The sequence below is a fragment of the Lolium perenne genome, chromosome 3, assembly GCF_019359855.2.
Source record: "Lolium perenne isolate Kyuss_39 chromosome 3, Kyuss_2.0, whole genome shotgun sequence".
Lineage (NCBI taxonomy): Eukaryota > Viridiplantae > Streptophyta > Magnoliopsida > Poales > Poaceae > Lolium > Lolium perenne.
The window spans coordinates 237,309,032-237,334,157 of NC_067246.2; the positions used below are offsets into that span (position 1 = coordinate 237,309,032).

Below are 25,126 nucleotides of genomic sequence, written 5' to 3' on the forward strand. Positions count from 1 at the left end.
TAGAGTTGTAATAGAAGTTATCATTTGTAATCTTGCGGGACGGGTCAGAAACCCTCCCGGAATCTGTAAACTTGTATATTACGAAACCCTCGACTCCACCTCCTATATAAGGGGGGGTCGAGGGACAAAGAAAGGGATCGAATCTACTGTCAACACAACCCTAGTTTTTACATTGTCGAGCACTTTTCGGCTGAAACCTTCGAGATCTACTTGCCCTCTACATCCAACGAAACCCTAGTCTACAATCCGTAGGTATTGACAAGTTAATCCCTTGTCATCATCACACGCCAGCAGTATTTCTACGTTGCTTGAAGTAATTCGAGTTGACTTTGACGAACAAACTACGGCGCATGCGATACCTCCTACGAAGTAGATGCGCCTGAAGGGTAGGTACCTCGGCGAAGTAGTCCTCCATCAGCTGCTCGTGGTCGAGGAGGCGATTCCGTTGAATGTAGTTCCGGCCAATCACCGAGCCGCGCCTCCGATTCAGCAGTTGCGCGCGGTCCTCTAGCTCCTTGACAGGGAGAAGGAGGATGGTGGCCTCCACCTTGTCGTCCTGGAGTAGCTCGTCGAGGTCGGAATCGTCCGAGCTCCACGAATCGGACATATCGACATCGACGAACTCGTCGCCCGAGCTCATCCTCGATTCGGCCCGCCCGGTGGCGGCCGCACCCGGAGCCGGGCGAGGAACCGCGAGCGGGATGCGGGGCGACCTGCGCTAGCTTCGGGATGCCGGGCTCGGCCGAATCGGGAGGTGCGGTGGTGGTGGCGGCGGAGTGTGCTGGCGGGGCGGGGGAGGAGGGGACAGAGTGAGCAGTTGTGTGCGGTGAAATTTCAGCGCGCCCTAGATATGGATCCACCGTTCGGTTCGCTCGATCGGCCCCTACAAATACATGCCGATTTGGGTTTTCGGGCTCGGCCTAGAAAGAAAATCGATTTCGCCTCGTTTACTGATCGTGCCATATTTCGGTCCGAACCCGTAAACTGGCGGTTACTTTTTGGTTACCCTTTTACGACTCTGCTAGAGATGCTCTTAGTGTCATATGTTTGCCATGCTCACTATAGCCGTTGCGTAAATAGGCATTAGCAATGTTCCATCGCATATGGAAATAAAGATATGCTAAATGTACAAGAAAACGTCTACTGTGCTTCTGATCGAGTTGGAAACATGCAGCTTCATTTAAGCCTAGTTTTTGTACTCATGTTAATTCAGATGGGTCACGGTTATGATAATATATGCATTTTTTCCTGCTGGCGAGGTACTCATGTTAAAATTTTCTAGGTATGGGTCTTTAGATTTTGCTTTTCCGAATCAATTTTGGATCTTTTCTGATGGTTGCCGCGAGGGTTTGTCCTTGCAATATTTATCCTGACTTCTATGTTACACAATGGTGTTTCGTACTCTTGACACCCTAGCGATTGACTAGGCTATTGGTATAGTGGTGTTGATATTTTTGCCGATGTTGATTGATTGCTATAATATCCATACGTGGCTCAATTAAAATTATGGGAGAATTTTCATTGTTATGTGTATGTATGTGCCTCGGTACTATTTTTGTTTGCCAGAATTCGGAAAATTACAAGATTATGTCAGGAAAAAGAAAAAATTAAAGATCCCGAAGATTTACTCATTTCTATTACATTTTTAACCGCTGCATGTATTAATTGCTAATAAATATATATGATACTGATTGCTAAAAAAAAGAAACATATCTATCCATAACCTTGTGGATGGGGATATCCTTGGCAGTTGGCAGACATCAGTGTCCTTAAACCTGACACGACCTTATACTGATTATATATTCATTTTAATGGATAGTCTTTTGGAGTTGGCCATAAAACAGCATGCGTATAATGTCCACTTATCCTTCAATTATTTCAACTTTCATATATTTCCCTCCCTAAGTTTTGAATTACCTCCTTCTATTCAGTTTGGAAACTGCAAACACAAAAAAAGAGTTAACTAACTAAAAAAATCTATTAAAAACTTGAGACAAAATAGCATCTTTTTTTCTCAATAAGAGTCGGCTATAGTTAAATTAAACTTCATTAGTGTATTCCTACCTTCCTGTTTTGAGGGTAGTAACAAAAATTTCTGAGAGGCGGGACACATGATGATTCACGCGGAAATACAAACCACCTGTCGGTTTTAATTGGGCCAGCGCTAGGCTACACAGTCGGTTGCAAAAAACGTGAATCCGCCTGAGTGATTTCTGTGCATTCAATCGTGGTACAAAAATAGTTCGTATATATCATTTTTAGAGTATATAACATTTATCCCTAATATTTTTTTCCTATAGTCTATCAAGTCACGAAATTACGGTGCAACAAAATCTGCCAATGTTATAAAATAATTCAGAATGTAACATTTTTCTCTAATGTTACATCATTTTGCAACGTTTCTATGCAGTATATCCAACATTGTTTGCAAACTTATCCAACGTTACAGGAGGACGTATGTAATATTGGCGCATTTTTCCTATAGCATACGTAGAAAAAATTGTACGACTTTGCTCATACTTACACAACAAAATTGATGCACCTAAGTAACAAATCACAACATCATGCGTAACATCGACAAAAATCCTCAAAAGTTACAATTCGCCAAGTACCATGGCATCATCGCCATGGCCGGTTCAAGCTCCGCACCGACAGGGCTAGCGAGGAGGGCTAGAGGTGATATAGAAGGGGCTGGGAGAGACACTGGAGCCCCGTTGGTGCCCAAATCGAGCGGTGTGTGAGGAGCTCAAGCTCGCCGTCCATGGTGAGCGAAGAGCTTGGAGGATACGCGCAAGTTTTAGTACATTTAGCATGTTCCAGTGGTTGAATGCATCACAACGTAATAGTAGTGCGGTATAATTGATGGAAGGACTGTATTGCTCTCTCATCGCAGGAAAAACATAAAACCCCTGATTTCGCTGTAAACTGGATATGATTTTGATAAGGACCTTAACACAATTCACTATGTTATGACGCGGACCATTAGCAACTTGCCACGTGGCAATGTGACTAGGATGAAGTTGCCATCCCACCATCAGTTTAAATTTCAGGCAGCTCCTATTCTATCGCGCTAGAAAACTGGCTCGTCATGTGCAGTGATAAGACCGTCTTATCTTAATCCTTCCACGTAATCTAGATATACCAATAAAACATGATGTAATATGCTATTTTTTAGTCTTATCTTTAGTAACGAGACATCCTCAATATGTTGTGAGAGAGAGATATTGTGCATGCCATTTATAAATGGCCTTTCATAGTGGTTGAAACGAACAACCCTTTTAGAAGGAGTTGAAAAATATCATATAGTACTATCATGCATATGATAATATTGTATGTAGCTCTACAATGCATATCGATATCATGTAGTACTCCTAGAACATCTAAGCTTTCTAATGATATATATTTTATAATATATATTTCGTATTATATTGATAAAATTTACAACCTAGAAATATATGCAAGCCCTATCAACCGGAACGGAGGTAGTAGTATCACATTCTTCTTATATTTATTGATTTGTAGGATGTCAATGCAAAAGTATCATATTCTTCTTACTCTCTCTCTTGCGCTCTCTTTGCCGTCATCGGCCCATGCTCCTCGCCAAGTCGACACGCAAGAAGCACGTCACAAAGCAGCCGGAGTGGTTGTCAGACGAGACTTGGGAGGTGGAGCTTATGCAGAAGTCCTTCGTCAGCGACCACAAAAGCTGTTGTATTGTCAAAGCGACCAAGAAGAAGGTGATGCAGGCAGGCCCTCTATAGTAGAAGCCACCGTATAACATAATAAATAACACAATGCATGAAACTACATGACATATGTTACTATGTGAAGTTACTTTTCCCCCTTCTACTCTAAGTAAGCATACAATAAGTAAGTTTGTACTCTCTTCGGTTTCTTTTAATTAACTCAAATTTAGTATGATTTTGTACTAAATTTAAGTCAATTAAAAAATTTCAAAGGAAGTACAAACCTATTAAATATCATTCACAATACACTTTAAAATTCTGTGCAATTTATGAGCAGGAACGCCTATAGTACCACTATAGCGTGTGCGACGCACTCTAGCTGGTTACCACCGCCGGTCAATTGGCCTCTCGTCTTGTCATTTCATCTACCCAGTCTCGTGCTTCGTCTTCTTCAACCTGTCAGAACCTTTTCGTAAAGCGCCACGATCCTATCTCGAATAACCACTCAGTGACCGACCGGTGGGTACCACGCAGCGTGACCCCACTCCTCAGTCAGATACGAGTTCCCGGAGCAAGGTATCCCCGATTTTCGCCACTTCGTTTCAAATCAATGGCCAAACCAACCTCCCCTGCGCCTCCCACGCCACCCCTTCCCTTTCGGCAAAAACCCCAACCCGGAGCAGGCTCCACCCAACCACGGCCCGCTGCCTCGCCCGACGACCCCAGCCAAAACCCTAGCCGGAGCAGCGGCATCATGCTCCTGGGCACGGGCAAGCGCGGCCACGCCGGCAACGGCGACGGAGGAGGCGGCGGCGGCGGCCCGGCTCTGCTCGGCAACCAGGGCCTCGGGAGCTACGCGCAGCCCGGCCATTCCGCCGGCGGCGGCGACGATGGCCTTGCCGCGGCCCTCCTCGACGCGCTCGGCCTGGGGAGCTTCGCGCGGCTCGCCCTCCCCTTCCCGCCCGACGGGCTCGGCCTCGCCGCCGCCGCGGACCCCTGCTCGGACCGCATTCTCGTTTCCCTCGGAGGCGCCAGCGCCATCGCCTCGCCCGCCGACCTCGCGGCCGCGCTCCTGCTGCCGCTAGGCGCCACGCTCTCCCTCGCCCCGGAGTACGCGGCCCTGTTCTCCTCCGTGGAGGCAATCGCCGCCGTGAGGGTGTTCGTCCACGATCGCCTGCTGCAGCTGGGGGGAACAGGGGGTGGCCAACCGCTGCCGGCGGAGACCGTCGAGGCCCTGCAGCTGGTGGAGGGTGGGAGGGCGTACGCGGTGGACTGGGGCCGGTTTGTCTGGGCGTTTCTGAGGTGGGATGTGTTGGTCGGCAATGGACGGCGTTGCGGTCAGTACCTTCTCCGTTTGATGAGATGCCAAAGGCCGGACCTTTTCTCCGAGTTTGATGGGAGGTTCCTTGGGGAGAGGAAGAAAGGCCTAATCCTGCAGCAGCAGCACCAGGAGACATTGTTCCATGGGAACAGCGGCCATGGTCAACTCATGGCAGCAGAAGAGACATTGCTATTTGGACAGAGCAAAAACATTGGAAAGATGCCTGCATCTGGATACGTCAACGATCAACAGCATAGAATTGAACCTGAAGATCAAGAACCTGACAACCATGACAGTGTTGCTCCTAGCCTTCCTTCTTTCTACGCCAGTCGACAGCAAGTTCTAGCTCATTTCTCTAGCATGGAGAATGCATTTTCGGAGAGGGAGAGAACTTTGGCACACAATCGAGCTGAAATACAGCACATGAAGGAGAAGGAGAGGGAGAAAGATAATCAAATAGCGTATATCGTTAAGGAGATAGAGGGGGAACTTAAAGCAAGGTTCACCAAAATTAAGCAGCTTGAGCATGACAAAATGGCAATGGCCAAAACTCTTCATTGGTGCAAAACTATGCTTCAACAGTCCTCTGCTGCATTTTCGGAGTATAGGAAGATGGTGTGCGAAGAAAGTGGTGGATCATCTTTGGATGCTGTGGCTGATGAGAAGAATCGGGTACGTTTGATGCAGCAGCAGTGGCATGCCCATGAAATTATAAATGACATCCAAAAACGCTTAATTTTGAAGTTCTCGGCATCTGCCGAGCAGATTACTGTGCTGTTAAGAAAGCTTGCAGACCTCAACCATGAAGTGCAAAGGTTGAAGGGTTCCAGATCAATTCCAGATCTCAATGTGGGGCCTCATCTTTGACTTCTTCATTTAGGTAATTGTGAACCTCTAAAAACAGTTCAGGCTTATTCATTATCTGTCTTGGTTTGTTGTATCATATGTCAAAGTTGAGCTCTGGTCTGAGATACACTGATTTTGCTCTCCCACAGGAATCTACAATGCTGATGATGCAGGTGACCGTCTTTCGATTCAAGTCTTTGGCACGCAGAAGGATGTACATTTTGGTATTGCTGAAATAGCCGAGATGCTTCTCGTATGGATGTCTATTTGTGACTAGTTGTTCTGTTATGCTTTTGGTTTCATTTATGTCTATAGCTTATGATGAACAGTTAAGAGGTGATATGTCGCGTGCATTATCTCCTTATGGATACTTGTTTGGAGCCTGAAGGATATGGCGTATGCTATCTTTCGCTTCCGTATTTACATTTCATGTCGAAAAGATCACTGTAATGATATGGTGATTCTCTAATATGAAATTGGATGCTCTATCCTTTATGGGAAAAGGAAAGAAAAAGTAAGGGAGGGACTGATATAGCCTGAATTTCACCGTTGCGAGATGTCATATTGGCCGAGCGAATTAGGCAACAATTGGCGCAAAAAAGTAGTTTCATCACCTGTTTGATTGCTTCGTTCATTGAATGAATACTCTTATTAGCTGCAGAAAATGCTGTGTGAGAAATGCGGTTTTTTTAACCTTTCCATTGTAATTAAGCTATTTGTGATTTCTTTTCAACTGAGCAAAGTGGCTTCCTGTGAATGGAATCTATAAATTATGTGGATGTTCTTGACTTCCATATTCCGTCAATGTAGCCTGATGAACTGTTAATTAGTTCTCCAGTAACAGGCTAACAGCTCATTTATTTTCTACAAACTCTATTAACTGTAGTTGTCAGACTGCTAACTTCTGAAGGACATTTGATGTGCTCCAAATCTTATTCTTCTTTTACGATGGTGCTCACTTCAGTATTTGCATGCCTTATTTTTGTAGAGACATCTCTTATTTTCATGATGCCCGAAATATTTACAGTTGTGTAGTCTGTGGCCACATAGGCTGCTCTGAAACTAACCCTCTACTGACTTAAATGGCAAGACCATATTTGATGAATCTCAAACTGGGGCCACATTTCTTCCACACTTTATTTCAGCTATAAAGATACTTTGTTTTGAGTGTCATATCCAAAGCTTCTTTTTTTTTTGCGGGGAATATCCAAAGCTTCTTTATCTTCACTGTTAACATTATTAGCAGTTCAATATCTCGGACAGCTCGGTATTTTACTGCAACCATTTACTGATTGATGAATCAATCTATATAGAATGTTTTTCAAGAAATACGTGGTATGCTCATGATGGCATGTGCTCATACTATTTTGGTTGTTGAGTGGGCCTATGTCTAAAGAGCAGCAAAAAGTTAAGCTTCAATAGCCTGTGACTTACAATCAATTGGTCATTCTCTGATATGTGCTGTTCATTATGGTGCTTACTGCTTGTTTTATTTACCAGTGATCATTTTGGTCTTCATGGATCCTTTGACATATTTGAAAAGTCCTGCCTGGTCCGAACTTGCCTCAGGTTAGTAATGTATCATCCTGAACTTTCGAAATCCATTCTAGAGTTTCAGAAGTCCAGCCTTGTCTGAACTTGCCAAACATATAGTAATGCAACGCACTCCCTCCATCTCATAACATAAGAGATATTTGTTGCAATAACATCTTATATTGTGAGTCGGAGGGAGTACAATCTAAAGATTTTTGTAAGCCTAACTCCGAACTGATACAAACCTTTCTAAGGTTTCAGTGCTATTGATCTTGGTCTTTTAAGCCGTAACAAACCTTTATTAAAACTTGGGTTTATTGGCTTGTACAAGTAAACTGTAACTTTCCGAAACATTTAAATGTATCTTTCATAATCTCTGTGGCAGGAATGAATTGATTTGTCGAATAGAGTGCATGCTCATCAGGCGCAATTGTTAGTTTTATAGTTTCCACTGATAGAATGCTCTTTATTGCAGTAATATATTATTCTGAAGTTTCCACAGCATTACTCGTTAATAAGCCTAGTATTTTATTATATGATAGCTTGCAAAATCAAAGTACTTATGAGGTAGCAATCTAGTAGTACTAAGAAGTGTACTCCAGTTGCAACTCGTAACTGTATCTCTGATTTACTAGCCCAGAACCCTACACGAAATTTTCTTGAAATTTGGCGTTCTCTTTGTTGACCATGCCTCTAGCTTAAAGTACAAGTTCTTAATTTATTTCTTCATTTTAAGCTTGTAACCATATGAATCTACTTCTAGATTTACGTCTATTTCTGAAGGTATCCACTTGTCTTGTTACTAAGTGCTCTTTGGTTCAAAGGAATTTTGGAAGTCCCACCTTATCAAAAATTTCCTTTGTTTCTGTGAACCAAATGATTCCGAAGTAGATGCTCGGAGCAGCATAGCACATAACAACGGACAACTGGACATAACATTCTTCCAAGTCAGGGACGCAAGTCACTACTTCCAGAGATGTTAAATATCAGCAATTTTTGAACTGAGATGATCAAGGTATAATATACTCCCTCCATTCTGATTTAGTCTATATTCTAGAAACTAGTATTGCATTTATTAGTACTACTTAGATATGTGAGCAACCAATCAAAGCTACATTGAAAATAACAACAACCAATAAAGAGAGCAAAATCTCACTGAAATACTCTACTCCCTCCGTCTCGGTTCACAGGGCTCAAATCGTTTTGCATCAGGACCAAGACGTTTTTTGATTGGACGCTAAAAACTCTCTCAAGCACTGCATACATCTTTCTATTCTTAATAGGTGATCCCATTTCTCTTCACATGCAGCCTATCCACCTCATCAAACATCATTGACCAATCCTAACTTGCCAAGTCATGCAAGCCTTACACCATCACTCACCATATCATCCACCGCATCATAATTTTTTTTATGTTTATAGCATTATTATCTCTACTTTTCAACACCAACGTGGGCTGGACCAATGCCCACAAATTGATTGCGTTTGATCTCTTCACATTCTGCACATTAATACAAATTAATGGATTTCCTTTTCAAGAGTAACCGATGGATTACTCTCCCTTTTAAGGCAATGGTGCTGCTCCACTTCCGTTGTCTCAGGGAGATTAATTGCCACAATTGGATCTCCACGCAGCTGCTCTTGAGAATTCTTGACTCTGGAATACTTGAAACTTCTCCCACAGATAAGCAACATGTTGGAGCCGAGTAATTCGAAGCCCTTCCGCAGCCCCATGGCTCTAGGAAAAAGGGATCGAAACCAATTCTCAAGCATCAGCGAAGCGTCAGATGCCGCGGTGCCTCCAGGTTGTGTATGCGCTCTGTCACCGAAATTTTCCATCCGTGCAAGGTCAGATGTGATGATCTACTGATTCCTTATTGTATCAAAACAGTCTTATTTCAAAACAACTGATGCGCATTGCTATGTCCGTGGGTTGCAACAATGCCTACCAGATGCCTCACCTGTTCCCACTTTTTTCCATTGGTTTGCTTCTAGAGCTCCTGATGCCATGACCAGTTGGTCCGCTTTGTCAGCTCCCGGCTTCTCAACTGGTGATTGCATCAGGACTATGGTCATGGGGAAGAACGTGATCGAGAGGTTCAAAGCAGGATCTATAGTTCTTTCGTGTAGGGACATGTGAATGTGGTTCTCAAAGCCCTGATGCTTTTCCTGTTTTATTAAATGTTACAGGAGAATGAAGATGGTTGATACTGTGTCCAAGAGAAAATAGATGACTCTGCATGCATTTACTTACCTCAATCGTTGTGATTCATCCATGAAGGTACGTAATTGTTCTGCGAGATTTTTTCCTACACATCCATAACAGCCCTGCATAATTTCTACAGTTTTTTCTTTCGTTAGTTGTAAGTTGTTGTCAAACTAACTCCACCATCTTTGTATTTGCTTTGCAGATGATTTTACATACTCCTATATATAAAAAGCAGCAGGCCATGCAATGAGAAGAGAAAATTACAGACTGCATCTGCCGATCTCACCTGAATTATATATTACATGTTTTAATTACCCTTTACAATTGTATATATTATTTATGTTTTCCCTGATTGCATTTCTTTAAGAGCACCAGGTCATGCAATGAGAAGAGAAAATTACACACTGGAATTGTCGATCTCACCTGAATTATATATTATATATTTTAATTACCCTTTACAGTTATATATTATTTATGGTTTCCCTAATTGCATTTCTTTAATTTTTCTCTACCTATTGGTTTAATGAAAGCTAGGAATGAATCCAATTTAGTATGGTACCTACACAACTACCTTCGAGTTTTATATTATTTATATATAAACTCAAACACCATTATAAGTATTATGCATTTGGTTACAACTATGCAACATTATCACATCTCTGATTTATGTTGCTAATTCACATTCATATACGAATTTGATAGAATCCCTATTATATTTAACAAGTGTTTCCTACCAGCCTATGACAAGGCGAGTGGGAAGCAGATTTTATCGACCTATATACCGTTGAGATCACGAGAGTGGCATCTAACAGTATGTTGATAACTTTTGTGCGTCACTAAATTATCATATGGGGTGATCGATACATAACGAGAAACTTTAATATATGATGACTATTTTGTATTTTTCGCATTCGTGGATTATCTCAATATATCAACCTTATTTTATTTTGTGCAATATACATGTATAAGTTATGTTTTTCTCAGATTCTTATGTGCTCTATTCTCAATTTTTTCTTTCCAACATGGTCCCGCAGCAACGCGTGGGGTATCATCTAGTTTAATTAGAAGAAGTAACCCCCTCTAATTACTTCTCAATTAGCTCCCACTCCCGAGCTATTAGAGATGCATGCATAGGCCAGTGGTGTTTTCCATCCACATGCAGCCAACCCCGCATGTAAACTTGTCTCGATTCCCACCTCAGCTGCATGAACCAAATTATTTCTACTCCTTAATTAGAGGGAGTTACTGCACCTAATTAATTACATGCAGGCCTTAGAAGTGATACTAATGTGGGACAAATGTTTTTTCAAAGTGAGCCATGTGAAACCGGGACGGAGGGAGTACATGCTTTGTGAGTCGAAGAAAAGGCCCACCATCGGCAGAGCCTATGTTGCTGTACCGCATCGACCGGGGATCATCCACATGCTCTTCGAGACCCAGATACGTGGCCACCACGTCGAGGCAGACTGCCGGATCCGGCACCCTCTAGCCTCCATCCATGCTCCTGGATTGTCGTTCGCCGTTGCACATCGATGGCGCCGCCAGATACGACAACCACCATACCTAGAAACAATAGATCTACCACACCACCGAAGTGACATCACACAAATCCCACGAGTCCCTTAACCTTGTCGCCGGTGACGCTCCCAAGATGGAGCTGGGATCAGAGAAAACTTATTCCAACAACGGCCGCCTCCATCAAAACGCTGCCGTGGGGGCACACGAAACCTAATCCTAACATAGCAACCAAAGCAGAGAGCCGAGGTCCCCCACCCTCCCGTCGCCCGAGCGACGGACGGAGGGAGAGGGAACCCACGGCCTCGCCAGCGGGGTGGGGGAGTAACGATGTCTCCCTTATCGCCTAATGACTAGTGAGAGAGGAACGGGCTTTATTTCTTTCTAGAACACCTAGGGCTGTTTTTTTTTTTGGATGACTAAATGGCATTATCGATACTTGTACCCTTGTACGGTACTCTTGAGAATTCTGTGAAATTTATGAGCAGGAACGCCTAGGCATAGCGTGTGCGATGCAAGCCTAGCCGGTCAATTGGCCTTGGTCTTGTCTTTTCGTCTAGCCAAGCCAATCTCGTGCTTCATCTTCATCTACCTGTCAGCGCCTTTTCCCGAAGCGCCACGAACGTATCTCGAGCAACAACTCGCTGACCGACCGGTGGGTACCACGTCGCATGACCCCTCTCCTCAGTCACATACGACTCACGAAGCGACGTATATCCCCAATTTCCGTCGCTCGTTTCAAATCAATGGCCAAACCACCTCCCCTGCGCCTTTTCCCTCAAAAAAAAAAAGAGCTCCTCTGCGCCTCGCACGCCACTCCTCTGTCCTCTCCCCCTTTCTGCAAAAACCCCAACCACGCCTCGCCGCCTCACCCGATCCCAGCCAAAACCCTAGCCGGCGCAGCATCCCCATGCTCCTACGCGCGCACAAGCGCCGCCACGCCGGCAACGGCGACGGAGGAGGCCCGGCTCTGTCCGGCACCAACGGCACCGGGAGGTCCGCGCCGGCCGACCCGCCCGCCCATTCCGACGGCGGCGGCGGCGGCGGCGTCCACCTCACAGCGCTGCTCGACGCGCTCGGCCTCGGAGCCTTCGCCCGGCTGGACCTCCCGGCCCCGCCCGACGGGCTCGGCCTCACCGCCGCCGCGGACCCCTGCTCGGACCACATTATCGTCTCCCTCGGAGGCGTCAGCGTCCTCGCCTCGCCCGCCGACCTCGCGGCCGCGCTCTCGCTGCCGCTGGGCGTGGCCGCGCTCCCCGCGCCCGTGTTCTCCTCCGCGGGGGCGATCGGCGCCGTCAGGGCGTTCGTGCTCGATCGGCTGCTGCTGGGCGGGACAGGGGTGCTGCCGGAGGGGACCGCCGCGGCCTTGCAGCTGGTGGAGGACGGGAAGGCGTACGCGGTGGACTGGGGCTGGTTCGTCTGGGCGTTTCTGATGTCGGATGTGCTGGTCGGTGAGCCACGGCGCTGCGGCCGGTACCTTTTCCGGTTGATGAGGTGCAAAAGGCCCGACCTTTTCTCAGAGGTTGACGGGAGGTTTCTCGGGAAGAGGAGGAAAGTCCTAATCCTGCAGCAGGACGAGAAATCGCTCCATGGAAACGGCATCTACGATCAGCCCAGGGCAGCAGAAGCAGAGGTTGAAGAGAAATCGGTTTCTGGACCGAGCAAAAAGTCTGGAGGTGTCAAGGATCAGCAGCACACAATTGGAACTGAAGACCAAGAAGATGGCAGCCACTGCAATGGCAATGCTGCCCCAAGCCTCCCTTCTTTCTACGCCAGTAGGCAGCAAGTTCTAGCTCACCTCTCTAACATGGAGAATGCACTTCTGGACAAGGAGAGAACTTTGTCGCGCACTCTAGCTGAAATACGGCGCATGAAGGAGGAGGAGGAGGAGAAGGACAATGAGATAGCGTATATCGTTAAGGAAATAGAGGAGGAACTTCAAGCAAGGCACACCAAAATCAACCAACTTGAGCATGACAGAATGTTGATGCGTGATATTCTTCATGGATGCAAAGAAATGCTCCAAGACTCCTCTGCTGCGTTTCTGGAGTACAGGAAGGCGATGTGCGAAGGAAGCGGCGTTTCGTCTCTGGATGTTGTCGCTAATGAGAAGAATCAGCTACGTTTTATGCAGCAGCAATGGCAGGCCCGTGAAAGAATCGTTGATGGGTTTCAAAAACCTATGCTTTTGAAGGTTACGGCGTGTGCTAAGAAGATTGCCGTGCTGTTACCAAAGCTCACAGGCCTCAACAATGAAGTGCAAAGGTTAAAGGGTTCCAGATCAATTCCAGATCTCAATGTGGGGCCTCATCTGTGACTTCTGCATTCAGGTAATTGTGAACTTCTAAAAACAGTTCGTTCTCATTACTAATCAGTCTTGGTCTGTTGTGTAAGATGTCAAAGTTGATCTCTGGTCTGAGATCTACTGCTTTTGCTCTCCCACAGGAATCTACAATGCTGATGCAGGTGGCCGTTGTCTGTTCAAGTCTTTGGCAGGCAGAAGGATGTGTATTTGGGTATTGCTAAATAGCTGAGATGGTTCCCGTATGGATGTCTATTGGTGATTAGTTGGTCTGTTATGCTTTTCGTTTCGTCTATAGCTTATGATGAGCAGTAAAGAGGTGATATGTCGCCTGCATTATCTCCTTATTGGATACTTGGTTGGAGCCTGAAGGATATGGTGTATGCTATCTTTCCCTTCCGTATTTACTTTTAGTGTCAAACTAATCTCTGTATTGATATGGTGATTCTCTTATATGAAATCGGGCTATCTACCTTATGGAAAAAAAAGGAAGAAAAAGTAAGGGGTGGACGGATATAGGCTGATTTTCACTTTTACTTGATGTCATATTGCCTGAGCAAATTTGGTAACAATTGGTGCAAGAAAGTAGGTCAATTACTGTTCAATCGTCTTTGCATACCTGTTTTGTTGTCTCTTTGATTGCTTCATCAAATACTCTTATGAGGAGGAGGAAATGTCATGAGAGAAATGCCGTTTTTTACACCTCTCCATTGCAATTAAGCTATGTGTTTTCTTTTCAACTGAGCTAACTGGGTTCCTATGAATGACATCTATAAATTATTTGGATATTGTGCTGACTCCATTGTTCTGTTAATGTAACCTGAGGAGCCGTTAATTACTTCTCCATTGACAGCTCATTTTAGTTCTTACAACTTCCATTAACTATGGCTTCTGAAGGACATTTGATGCGCTCCAGATCCTATTCTTCTTTTATAACATTGCTCTACACTTCAATATTAATTGCCTTATTTTTGTACAGACATCTCATATTCCCATGGTGTCTTAAGTATTTGCAATTTTGTAGTCTGTAGTCACATAGCCTGCTGTCTAACTAACCCTGTACTGACTTACATTGCAAGATGATATTTGATGGTAGGCCTATTGTCAGAAACCCAAACTTTTTCCATACTTTATCTCCAGGAGTGTTAACTATTCCATCTATAAAAGGCTTTGTCTTTAGTATCGTATTCAAGTCGTATTTTCGCTGCTAACATTATTACCAGTAGGGTATTTGCTGCAACCATTTACTGACATGTAGTATGAGATTGGGAGTCAATATTGTTTCCAGTTTAGTTATAGACTTCTAGTTAAGTGCCGTTCTTTTGGATTATAGCTTGATGAATCAATTATAATATTTTTCAAGAAATAAGTGTTATGCTCGTGATGGCATGTGCTCAGATTATTTTGGTTGTTGAGTGGGCTTATGTCCAGAGAGCAGCAAGAAGTTCAGCTTCGATAGCCTGTGGGTATTATGCTTGATGTTTCCTTACCATTTGATGCAATCAATTGGTCATTGCCTGATATTTACTGTTCATTGTGGTGATGACATCTTGTATATCAACCAGTGATGATTTTGTACTTGAGGGAGCATTTGACAACATTCTCAAGTCCTGCCTGGTCTGAAACTTGCCTAAAATTTAGTAATGTATCATCAGGAACTTTCCACGACAATCTTAAGTTTTTGGTAAGCTTGACACTAACCTGATACAAAACCATTCTTTAGTTTCAGTGCTATTGACCTTGGCCGTGTAAGTTGTAACAAACTTCTATTAAACTTGGTTTACTGGATATATGACTATCCTTATACATGGAAACTGTAACTACCTGAAATATTTTAATGTGTCTTCATAACTTCGGTGGCAGGAGTTTGAATTGATTTGTTGTTTGTTGAATAGAGCACATGCTTATCAGGTGCATTTTCATAGTTTTTTTCCACTATGACAGAATTGCAGTAGTTTATCATTCTAAACTTTCCACAGCATTGCTAGCTAATGAGCTTAGCATCTTGTTATGTGGTACTACATAGTTTGCAGAATCATATACTCCCTCTGGCCTCTGTCCCAAAAAGGATGTCGCAGTTTTTTCTAAATTTGGATGTATCTATACACTAATCGCCTCTAGATACAATCAAATTTAGACAAATCTTTGACATCCTTTTTTGGACGGACCGAGTAGTGTTTATGAGCAATCTAGTATCAAGAACTAAGAAGACACTCACCATAGTGCGATCCTGATCCTTGTGGACAAGGACTCAAGTGTACTCCAGTTGCAACCCTTATTCTTAAAATCAGGCGTAATCTTTGTTGACCATGCCTCTAGCTTAAAGTACATGTCTGTCAGTTCTTAATTTATTTCTTCATTGTAAGCTTGTAACCCTACCAAGCTATTTTCGGATTTGCGTCTATTATGAAGGTATCCACTTCTCTTGTTTTTGTTAAGTATTCTTTTTTATTTCAAAGGAATTCTGGAGGAGTCCCACCCTCCGAACTTATCGAAAATTTCCTTTGTTTCGATGACAAGTATGGCATGCACCTAATACTTCATGGAAATCCCTATGTTTTCCCAGCTATGAAACCAAATGATTTCCATTACATATTCCTGTAGGATACGGCGTGGCTTGACATCCAATTCCTATGTTGTCCTATTCCTATATTTTCCGAATCCTGTGAACCTAAGAGGCCCTGAGATGTACTAGATGCTCCAAGCAGCAGATCACATAGCAGCGGACAACTTGACATAACATTCTACCATGTCAGAGATTCTTAAAAGGCAACATCACTTCTGATATAATGCAAGTCACTACTTCTAAAGATGTTAAAAGAGTTTACCAACAATTTTTCAACGTAGAGGATCAATGTAGAATATATTTGTTTCAGTATCTTGTTTGTTTTGTTCTAAAAGCATAAAGTGGAAGGCGACTGAAATTATCTTCATGAATGTAGACTTACAAAAGTATGCACCAAATTTTCCGTAGAAGTTAGTAGGACCAAGGATTCCTCTGTAATAGAGATCTCTGTAGTAACACCCAAGATTCTGAAGTCCTTTCTTGAAGAAAAACCTGCAAAAGATGTGCGAGGTTTTATTTTATTTATGTGCAATATCATATTTTCATCTTATGCTAATCTTGTCTCCTTGGTCTATCCTGATTGCCTCCATCTGAGAGTTGTGATCATATCATTTTCAAAATGTTCCAGTCTCTAATGCAAACTTCAAATTGTTTGTTACTGCCTGGTTACATATTGGGTATGGTGCTTACGTTGTGAGTATGTAATGCGAGGGAAGGTTTATATCCATATAAGTGTTAAACAATATAGAGACATGCAGCATATATGTTCAAACTTAAAACTGTTGTATCCAATCGTCTGATAGACTTTCTAAGTTTTAGATCATGGGCCATAGCTGAAGAGATCTACGCTGCAACTACAGGACAGGAGAATGCCTAGTGACCAGTCTATTCAACCATGTGATCAATTAGCACGGTATGTTTAAGAGCATCCGATTCTGAAAGCAGGAGGTATTAAATTTTGCATGGAAAGTTCTAATAGCACTTTGATTTTTCAATTTTTTATTATATAATTATATCTCGAGTACTGAAGTGTTGGGGCTGCATCTCGCAGCCCCATCTTCTTCAACCTCTATGGAAGTCTAATCTCTCAATCTCACACTCTCTTGCCTCTCAAAAACACACACACACACGCTGGCCAAGGAAGAAGAAGAACACATAGGCTTTGCCTTGGAACACTCATCCTTGGTAAGCACATACGCTACATTTTCTACACTGCCCGCAGGCTCTCTTTTCTCATTCATGAACGCAGTATATATACAAGTGTCTGAACTCACACCACTAACCACGACCACACGTCCTCCACCTCCTGGAATCACTCCTCCATGCGGCTGACCCAACTAACACGCTTGACCTCTTCTCAAGGTCAATAACACATGCACTACTAATCCTGAATACTTCCTCCTAAAATTACTTCAGGTACGACCAGGCCTAACATGCATGCAACAAACTTGCTAACAACTCAGGCCAGCAACTGAATGTCCACCGAAGCACTCGGCTACTTCCCGTGTAGTCTTCAGTACTTGCATGCAGCAGCTTCACGCCACCATGAAGCTACCATCAGCATCTCACCAAGCTTGCCGCATCACACGGCGCCTCAGCATCTCGCCAAACATGCCTTGCTGAAACTTCGTCAGCTTCATACGCGTCGCACGTAACACCTTGCCGGCAACAAACTACTACGGAGAACACAACTAGCTAGCTAAATGTAGAACGAAATGAACAAAGCAGATGTATGAATCGAGATTAAAGCTAACATGAAGTGCTAGTTTTTCATGGTCTACTATCTATAAGCTTAAACTGCAATTCAAGGGGATATCAACTAATTAGCACGATAAGTACTATGATGTAGACTGTATTAATTAGTTGTACTTGGACAAATACATGTATTAATCCTGTAGTGATTTGCCTAAACTACTAAGAAAGGAGCATAATTAGTGAGCGTGGACGAATTACACCCGAGCTTGGGTGCACTTGGTGAATGTGTGGCTGAGGATCCCTAGGTCGCAAGTTTGATCAAGTTAGCATTAGTTATATGTTATAAAAATTATATCATTAGAAAGTTTAGATATTCTATTTTCTAATGATATATTTTTGCATTATATAATTTAAATTATATAGATCAAATTGATGACCTAGGGATACGGGAAAGACTAGTAAACTGAGACAGAGGGAGTATGAGAATTGGCTGAAATTTGCAATATGTCTCCACGTTGTCTACATCTCCTGTATGATATTGAATGAATATGGATGGTCGGCAGTATGGGAATTAAATCCGGCCCTATGGTTGAGCAGGTGCAACATGTACCGAAGTTTAGCACATCTTGGACATGTTGTCTTAAACGCAAGCCATTAATTAGATTTTGGAAGGCGGCCTCCACGGAGATTTTTTTTGAAACCAGCATTTTAGAGTTTCAAAACATTCCGACGAAAAATCCTAGATTTTGACAATGCCATATTGTACAGTGCAAAAATGTCAACATGAAATAGTTTTTTTTTGGCTTACATAAAAATGAAAATACTGACAAATCTAACGGTTTTCAAATTTTGCACTGTTCACACCCTCGGACCTGGTAATCTATCATTTTTATAAAGCCCATAATACACAATATTTTGCATTGATTTTATTTGCACACATGTAGAAGTCATCATTATCTACATCTAATATATTTTTAAATTTGGTTTAGACATGAAAATGTTGAATTCAAATTGATTAAGAAAAAGAGCTCCATGGAGCCCGTTCTCCAAAATGACGCTCGTTGTTGTAGCCCTACTAATATTAACAAAAGTGGTTTTAGTGTTAGCACATAATAAAATGTAAAAACAATTGAACATGGATGCCTCTGATTTCCCGAAATGAGATTATCTAGCAATGAACATAAAGATAGAAAATCAATGATAAAATGATTGCAGGCCCTAGGGATCCTGGAATTTGGATATACCACTAGTGGATAAAATGATTGCAGGCCCTAGGGATTTCCATTGTTTGAGCGTCCAGACAACGATGTCAGTATTGCTCTAATCTGATATGGTGAGTTCATCGATTTAGCTGCGTGGAGGTGATCTTCAGCAAAACTGGGTGAGTTCCCTTGCAGCAACATTACTTGGTGTAGTATCATTTGCCGATGGTTATTAATATTATCCAGTGAAATGTTGCAAGTAAATAAGTTTTTAGCTATATTGTGGTGCCACAAAGCAATAACCAAGATTGGTACCTACATATTTATTCAGGCAATGCATGTTCAGCGACGAAAAATGGTAGCCTCTTGTAATGGGTGTCCATTAGTATAAGGAATCTCTTTGACCAGTTAAATTCATCGACTGACCAATCAGCAAGAAAATTATGGATGCATTCGAATATTTCCTGTTGGAATAAATTTACAATCAGTTCTAGCTTCTTTGTTGTCGTGGTTAATCCGCGAGATCCAGCGGTACAGTCACGGTCCATGACATGGATTATTTTCTTCGGCATTTCAAAAGAAAAATAGGAGCAGCCATCAAGTAGAAGTGGATGGGTGTGGAACTGCATGGAGTAATGTTTTAATGATTGTATAGTGAGATATGATGTGCTGATCCTTGCCATAATTGGAGCCAGCAAGATGATTAAGTATTTTACGTGGATAAAAATGTTTGGGATCCAAATGATAAAAAGACAAAATCGAACAAGCCCCATGTCTATCACTATTCACGCTACATTCGTCATAAATTTATCTTTTTTATCCAGAATACGATGGAAATTATTTTGAGCATAAACCTTTTTTACGAGTACAATACTTGATCCTCTTTTGTTTTCAGAGGATTCGAATTTTATTTCAATATTTAAAATTACCACAAATTTTAGAATTTATAGGGTGGATAACACCCATGTGCGAAAAAATCATGTCCGATATTGGGTGCCTATATATACATACATGATCGTATGAACCCAGCCTATGTATTCGTCTCGCCGTGTACACATAATTATATACCATCCATGATATATGACGTGGGTCAAGGAAACGAATGGCTCGATGGAAATAGGATAAACGGCGCACCCAAGCCCGGGCTGACTTCCGAGTTTTCGCATAATTAGTTTTGTTTTCAGTGTTTATAGTAATGTTTCATTACCCACTTTAATTTTGTGTACTTGTCCATACTGCCAGCTTCCTTTCACATGCATGACTCATCTCCAGATCCAAAAGCTCCTGCTTGTGCTGAGGTGTGAGGATTCCAGCTTTGAGGTTGTTGGTTGGACAACATTCCGTTAATAGATTCAGCTGGTGAGCCATTTTGTTGCAATCTCTCTTGATCTAAAAGACATCCCGGGAAGTGAATTTATGACTGTTCTAAGCGCGCGATCTCCATCTCGCTTTGTCGTGAATTCTACTAGTAGTTTCTAGATACAGAGTAGGTGGAAACCGTAGCACAGTGCATGTTCAACATCAAAGGCTTTTTGAATTTTCCCATCACACATTTCTTTTGGGTACTACCATGCTTTTCAGTTTGTGATGCCGTTTATTCCCTTGCTCCATCCCTCAATTTCCGTTCATGGAGCTGTTTACCTTTTTTTTTTGACAGATGGAACTGTTTACCTTGAAGGCAGGGAGGAGGGGAAGTTTATCCACAACTCGATCACCTGTGGATAATAAAGCAAAGACCTTTTTGACGGTGCAAAAGTGTGAGTAAACCTAGTCCTGAGGTGATATCGTTTTCTACCCACCATGTCATCATAGCGTTCACAGCTGCACTAATCAATTGAATCTGGTGAACCTTATCTATCTAACTTGCTTTTCATCCTGGATTGGCGAATCTATTCCTGCTAAAAACTAGTGCCATCGATCGGTCCATATTAATCGCATCATCCGTTGTAGTAGACGCTGGATAAGATTCTCTGCTAGCTAGCTACCCTGAGATGCCTAAATTTTGTTTAGTCCCTACTATATATGACCGTTCAGTGGTCACTGAATATCAGTGTAGGGTGAACCTTCCTTCACATGTTAATCAGTGTAGGGTGAACCTTCCTTCACATGTTAATCTTGCTCGAACAAACAGATCTTATCGACTAGCTTGCTGTAAGAAAAATAAAAGATCTGAATAGCGTCTTATTCAAAGCCAGGAAGTGCCATATGGAACTCGCGCCGAATAGGTTCGTGATAGGATGGAGGGACCCCATCAGGCCATCATCAGTCCACTTCTTAGCTAACAAATTCCGGCATATAGTTTTCAGGCCGTCCAGCCAGCCGGATCTTCCCATGCCCGGTACGGCGAACGTAAGCGGCGACTTTCCGAGTCACCGCTGCCAACTTTCGCGTCGGAGAAGAAGCCTTTCCTCAACTTTTGAGTCGGAACACCACTTGCCACTGCCTGCTTTACTTCCAGCAGACGTAAAGAAGCCAAGAACCTAGGCGTTGGTGGAATGGAAGTCTTTATGCATGATGGCAACGTATCTATCTAGTGCTATACTGCGAACGAACAAGTATACTTTTCTCCTCCGATTTGTCACGTTGAACCCGGAAGATGCTGCTTGGAATATAACTATTGCAAGTGGTTGACTCAATGTGATTATATTTATGTAGCCCGATGCATGTGTGTAACTGTGCGCACTTGCTTCCAGAAGCATACTTGAGATCGCACTGAGGTGCTATTAGGAGTAGTATATACGATGCAGAGTTATAAAATGGTTTTACCCTTGATGGCAGTCTGCAGATATGAGATGCGTATCATCCACATGTAGTGCTTAGTGCTTACATTCTTGGTGTACCTAGTTAACTTGGCGGGAATGCATCATCCTCTGTCTTTATCTACCTAAAATGACCGGACATCTTTTCTGGTGTCCCTTGATGGCCGAATTGCTTTCATTTCCTTTTCTTGTGGGGGTGTTAAATCAGTAGGTAGGAGCTATATGAGTGCAATCGTAGTCATGCAATTTTAGTGTATTTGCCTTCTGGTGTTTGTTAGGATACATACCTCCTAAAAGACCAATCTAATAGGGACGTGTATATTCCCTCCGTTACGAATTATAAGGTGAGTTTTAGATATTTTAATGTGAACTACATACAAAGTAAAATGAGTGGACAAACACATTGAAATGCATCTAGAAAAATCTAGAACATCTTTTTATGGAATGGACCCATAGTACATAACAATGTTAACAGGGTAGATTCGAGGGCGATGGTGGTACTGCAAACTGCACCTTTTCTTTTTCTTCGAAAATAAAGATTTTAGTAGTTTCTCGGTCGAACCAACAAATAGAATCCTTATTACTCTCTCCATTATATAAAGAATGCCTTAAATTTGTATAAATTTGGATGTATCTAGACGAGTGAGTAGAAAGTTTGAGCTATAGAATGTCGATGGTGAAACATAAATGGTGATTAAGTACAAATGACATTTGAGTCGCCCCATTATGCTTTGAAAATTGTACTAGTAGTAAGTTAGTTTGACGATTACTTCATTTTTTTTCAAATGCAACAAGAGATTATCCAGTGTATTCATTAGGAAGAAGAGTCACACAACAAGCAAAGAGAAATGAAAAAAAGAGAGCAATAATGCTAGGCTTACGGACAAATTTGTTACGGACTCAGGACTCAGCCTACGGACAGACGTGGCAATTGATGGTGGGTTTGGTTGAGTAAAATTCGCGCTAACTGCTGAGTGCCTTCCAATCACACGACGCCCCATCCTGTGCCCGTAAACTAATTCCGTATATTGATTCCGTAGGTGTAGCATTACTGAAAAGAGAGTGGGTGTGTGAAGCTAAACACAACTTGCAAAAACCTACCCTTCCTTCTTTCAAAAAAAAAAAAACCTACCCTTCCCACCATCACCATGTATGAGGGACAAGTCTTTAGGTAAAACGTCCTTTCGAAAAAAAAGGTAACCAGAAAATGGCTGAAATGTCGGCCACAAAGTTGGGGATTTTTTCTTCGTTCAATGTTCAAACGTGCCGGCCCGTTCATAACAATATCCGCAACGGGAGAAAAGCACTGATATGGCTACAGAAAGTCAAACAGAGCTCGATATATTATATCCACTATATATCCCTTCTTTGCACAAATACGAGGGATGCGGATGAGCTCCATGCACGGCTGCAAACTTAACTTCAGGAGTGTAATTCCCACTCCTGAAATCATTCAAGTGCAACTGTGCAAGACGTAGAAATCAACAAGAAACAAAAAAAAAAAAACGTAGAGACTAATTAGTATCCACAGAGTGTTGCTGCTGTGGCAGCTGACTCTCCAAGTCCTCCAGACGCATTTCCAAATGGTCACCCTGCAGCGGCCTCCTAGGCGCCAACGGCCTCTCCCTGCTCAGCATCTTCATCAGCGACGCGCCCAGCCCACATGGCTGCCCTGAGGTGCCAACGTCCTCCTTCACCACTATCTGCTTCTCATGCACCGACCCTGCCGCGGTTGCAGACGAAGATGACGGAGGCGGCGGCGGCGGCTCCACCACGGCGCGGCAGACGGGGCAGGAGGAGCTGGACAAGAGCCACGTGTCGACGCAGTCGACGTGGAAGACGTGTGCGCAGGACGGCAGCACGCGCACCGCCTCGCCCTGCTGGGCCGCGCCGAGGCAGATGGCGCACTCGCCCGGCTCGCCCCCGGCCTCCTGGTACGCGATGGTGGGCAGCGCCGCGATGGCTGCCGGTTCCAGCCCGGTCTTTGGCGCCTTGGGCTCGGCCGCCAGGGCGGCGGCCGCAGCCGCGGTGCGGCGCCTGCTGTTGCGGCGTCGGACGTGGCAGATGTAGAGGTGCAGGAGCAGGGCGAGGCCGAGCACGGAGGCGAAGACGGCGACGGCGGTGGCGATGAGCCGCACGTTGTGCGCCGGCGCCGGGCTCCTGCTGCCCGTGCCGAACCACGCGGAGCCCGGGTCGCTCGCCTTCCCCGACATGGACATGGTCGCCGACGTCGACATGGCCGCGTCCTCTCGATCGGTGGATGCACGCTCGTTCTTGTTGGCTGGCTGGTTGGTGGGATGGCGCGTCGTGGGCGTGCGAGCTATGGTGTAGACTCTAGAGTGGTGGTTGTGCTGCTTTGCGATCGAGCTGGGGAATGGTGGCGCGGGGTGGTTGGGTTTTATAGGTTTCAAATCCAGGGGCCGACGGGAAGCTTAGCGTGCGTGCCTTAGCGGTGTACCTAGTTTAACTTTAGCGAGCTCGAGCTAGTGGGGAGTGGGGCGGGCCCGATTCGGATGTCCGTCAGGTCAGTGTGGGGCAAAGGCGGGGCACGTTCGCGCAAAGCGGTGCAGGTATTTGAAACTCCGACGTGGCCATTCGTCCCCCTCGACGGCGACGGCCCAGATCGCCATGATTCGGTCTCGATTTCTTTAGATTTCTTAGCTTCCCGGGCTAGCGGGGTCGCGACCGTCGCGCCGGCAGGTGTCGCCGCGGCTTCGCGGCGGTGGCGTACGTGCGAGCCCACGGTTTAACAATACACGTCAATTAATTAACGGCGTGGTTAGTCAGCCCGGCGGTGGGGTACGGATCGCCGGTGGCCGCACAGCGTAAGTGGTCGGGCTGGCACTGGGCCAATGGCCGGATGGACGGAGATGTGGAGGAGGAACCCTCGGTACTGGGGAGTGACGCCCGGCAACTGCGTGGTCGGCTCGGTGACGGTGAGTGCGTGCAGGTTCAGGTTGGTTGGTGGTCACTCCGTGTATATATCCGTCCGGCGTCGAAGAAGACACTCACGAGAGTCTTGCCAGTGGAAATCCACTTCTTATGGCTGGCACCAGTTTGACAATAGTTCTGAAACCATCTTCCCTTTGCGTGTACAGCTTCATCGATAATGACAACCCCCGAGCCTCTTGTTTGTTCATGCCGACTGATAAACTGCCACTGTAGTGACTAGTGTGCATGCAGTTGCTTTACCTGGTTAACTGGTAGGTTTGTTTGGGTTCTCACGTTTTTTCCCCCAAATTCACGCAGCCTAGCCTCTGCATCAATTAATTTTGATGTATATTAATTTTTTATTGTTTTATTCAGTACTTCAACAAAGTATTACAGCTTATTACATCTCATGAGATCACATAAAGTCTCAACAAAAATGATCCATCTCAAAAAAAGGCTAGTAACATGAAGCGCATATAAATCAACACATGGCGATCATCATGTCAATCGCATTGGATGTAGAAATTTTGTTCTACCATTCTCAGTCGGTTGCACCTAATA

General features: G+C 44.0%; 3 protein-coding genes and 1 long non-coding RNA gene across 6 annotated transcripts; 3 read left to right on the forward strand and 1 right to left on the reverse strand.

Moving 5' to 3' along the window:
- The first annotated feature begins 4,338 nt into the window (after positions 1-4,338).
- On the forward strand, positions 4,339-6,276 carry LOC127343926 (uncharacterized). The gene is made up of 2 exons (XM_051370145.2): positions 4,339-5,887; positions 6,003-6,276. Exon 1 carries the CDS (start codon positions 4,441-4,443, stop codon positions 5,872-5,874), a length of 1,434 nt encoding a protein of 477 aa, XP_051226105.1. The 5' UTR covers positions 4,339-4,440; the 3' UTR covers positions 5,875-5,887; positions 6,003-6,276.
- Positions 6,277-8,624: 2,348 nt separating this feature from the next.
- LOC139837632 (uncharacterized) lies at positions 8,625-10,061 on the forward strand. Of its 3 annotated transcripts, none has more exons than XR_011754216.1 (4): positions 8,625-9,234; positions 9,339-9,483; positions 9,577-9,667; positions 9,798-10,061. It is a non-coding gene; the product is annotated as an uncharacterized lncRNA (long non-coding RNA). The 3 variants fall into 3 exon arrangements; XR_011754215.1 differs by having other exon boundaries at positions 8,920-9,234; positions 9,382-9,483; XR_011754214.1 differs by having other exon boundaries at positions 8,925-9,483.
- A 1,857-nt stretch (positions 10,062-11,918) lies between these two features.
- LOC127343927 (uncharacterized) lies at positions 11,919-13,958 on the forward strand. Its single transcript, XM_051370146.2, has 2 exons — positions 11,919-13,440; positions 13,556-13,958. The coding sequence occupies exon 1, from the start codon at positions 12,021-12,023 to the stop codon at positions 13,425-13,427; it is 1,407 nt and encodes a 468-aa protein (XP_051226106.1). The 5' UTR covers positions 11,919-12,020; the 3' UTR covers positions 13,428-13,440; positions 13,556-13,958.
- An 8,992-nt stretch (positions 13,959-22,950) lies between these two features.
- LOC127343924 (probable E3 ubiquitin-protein ligase ATL45) lies at positions 22,951-24,163 on the reverse strand. The gene has a single exon (XM_051370144.2). It carries the CDS (start codon positions 23,869-23,871, stop codon positions 23,149-23,151), a length of 723 nt encoding a protein of 240 aa, XP_051226104.1. The 5' UTR covers positions 23,872-24,163; the 3' UTR covers positions 22,951-23,148.
- Positions 24,164-25,126: the final 963 nt, after the last annotated feature.

Bases quoted from the DNA above. Each gene is read 5' to 3' on its own strand.
- LOC127343926 (XM_051370145.2), top strand. From the start codon at position 4,441: ATGCTCCTGGGCACGGGCAAGCGCGGCCACGCCGGCAACGGCGACGGA.
- LOC127343927 (XM_051370146.2), top strand. From the start codon at position 12,021: ATGCTCCTACGCGCGCACAAGCGCCGCCACGCCGGCAACGGCGACGGA.
- LOC127343924 (XM_051370144.2), bottom strand. From the start codon at position 23,871: ATGTCGACGTCGGCGACCATGTCCATGTCGGGGAAGGCGAGCGACCCG.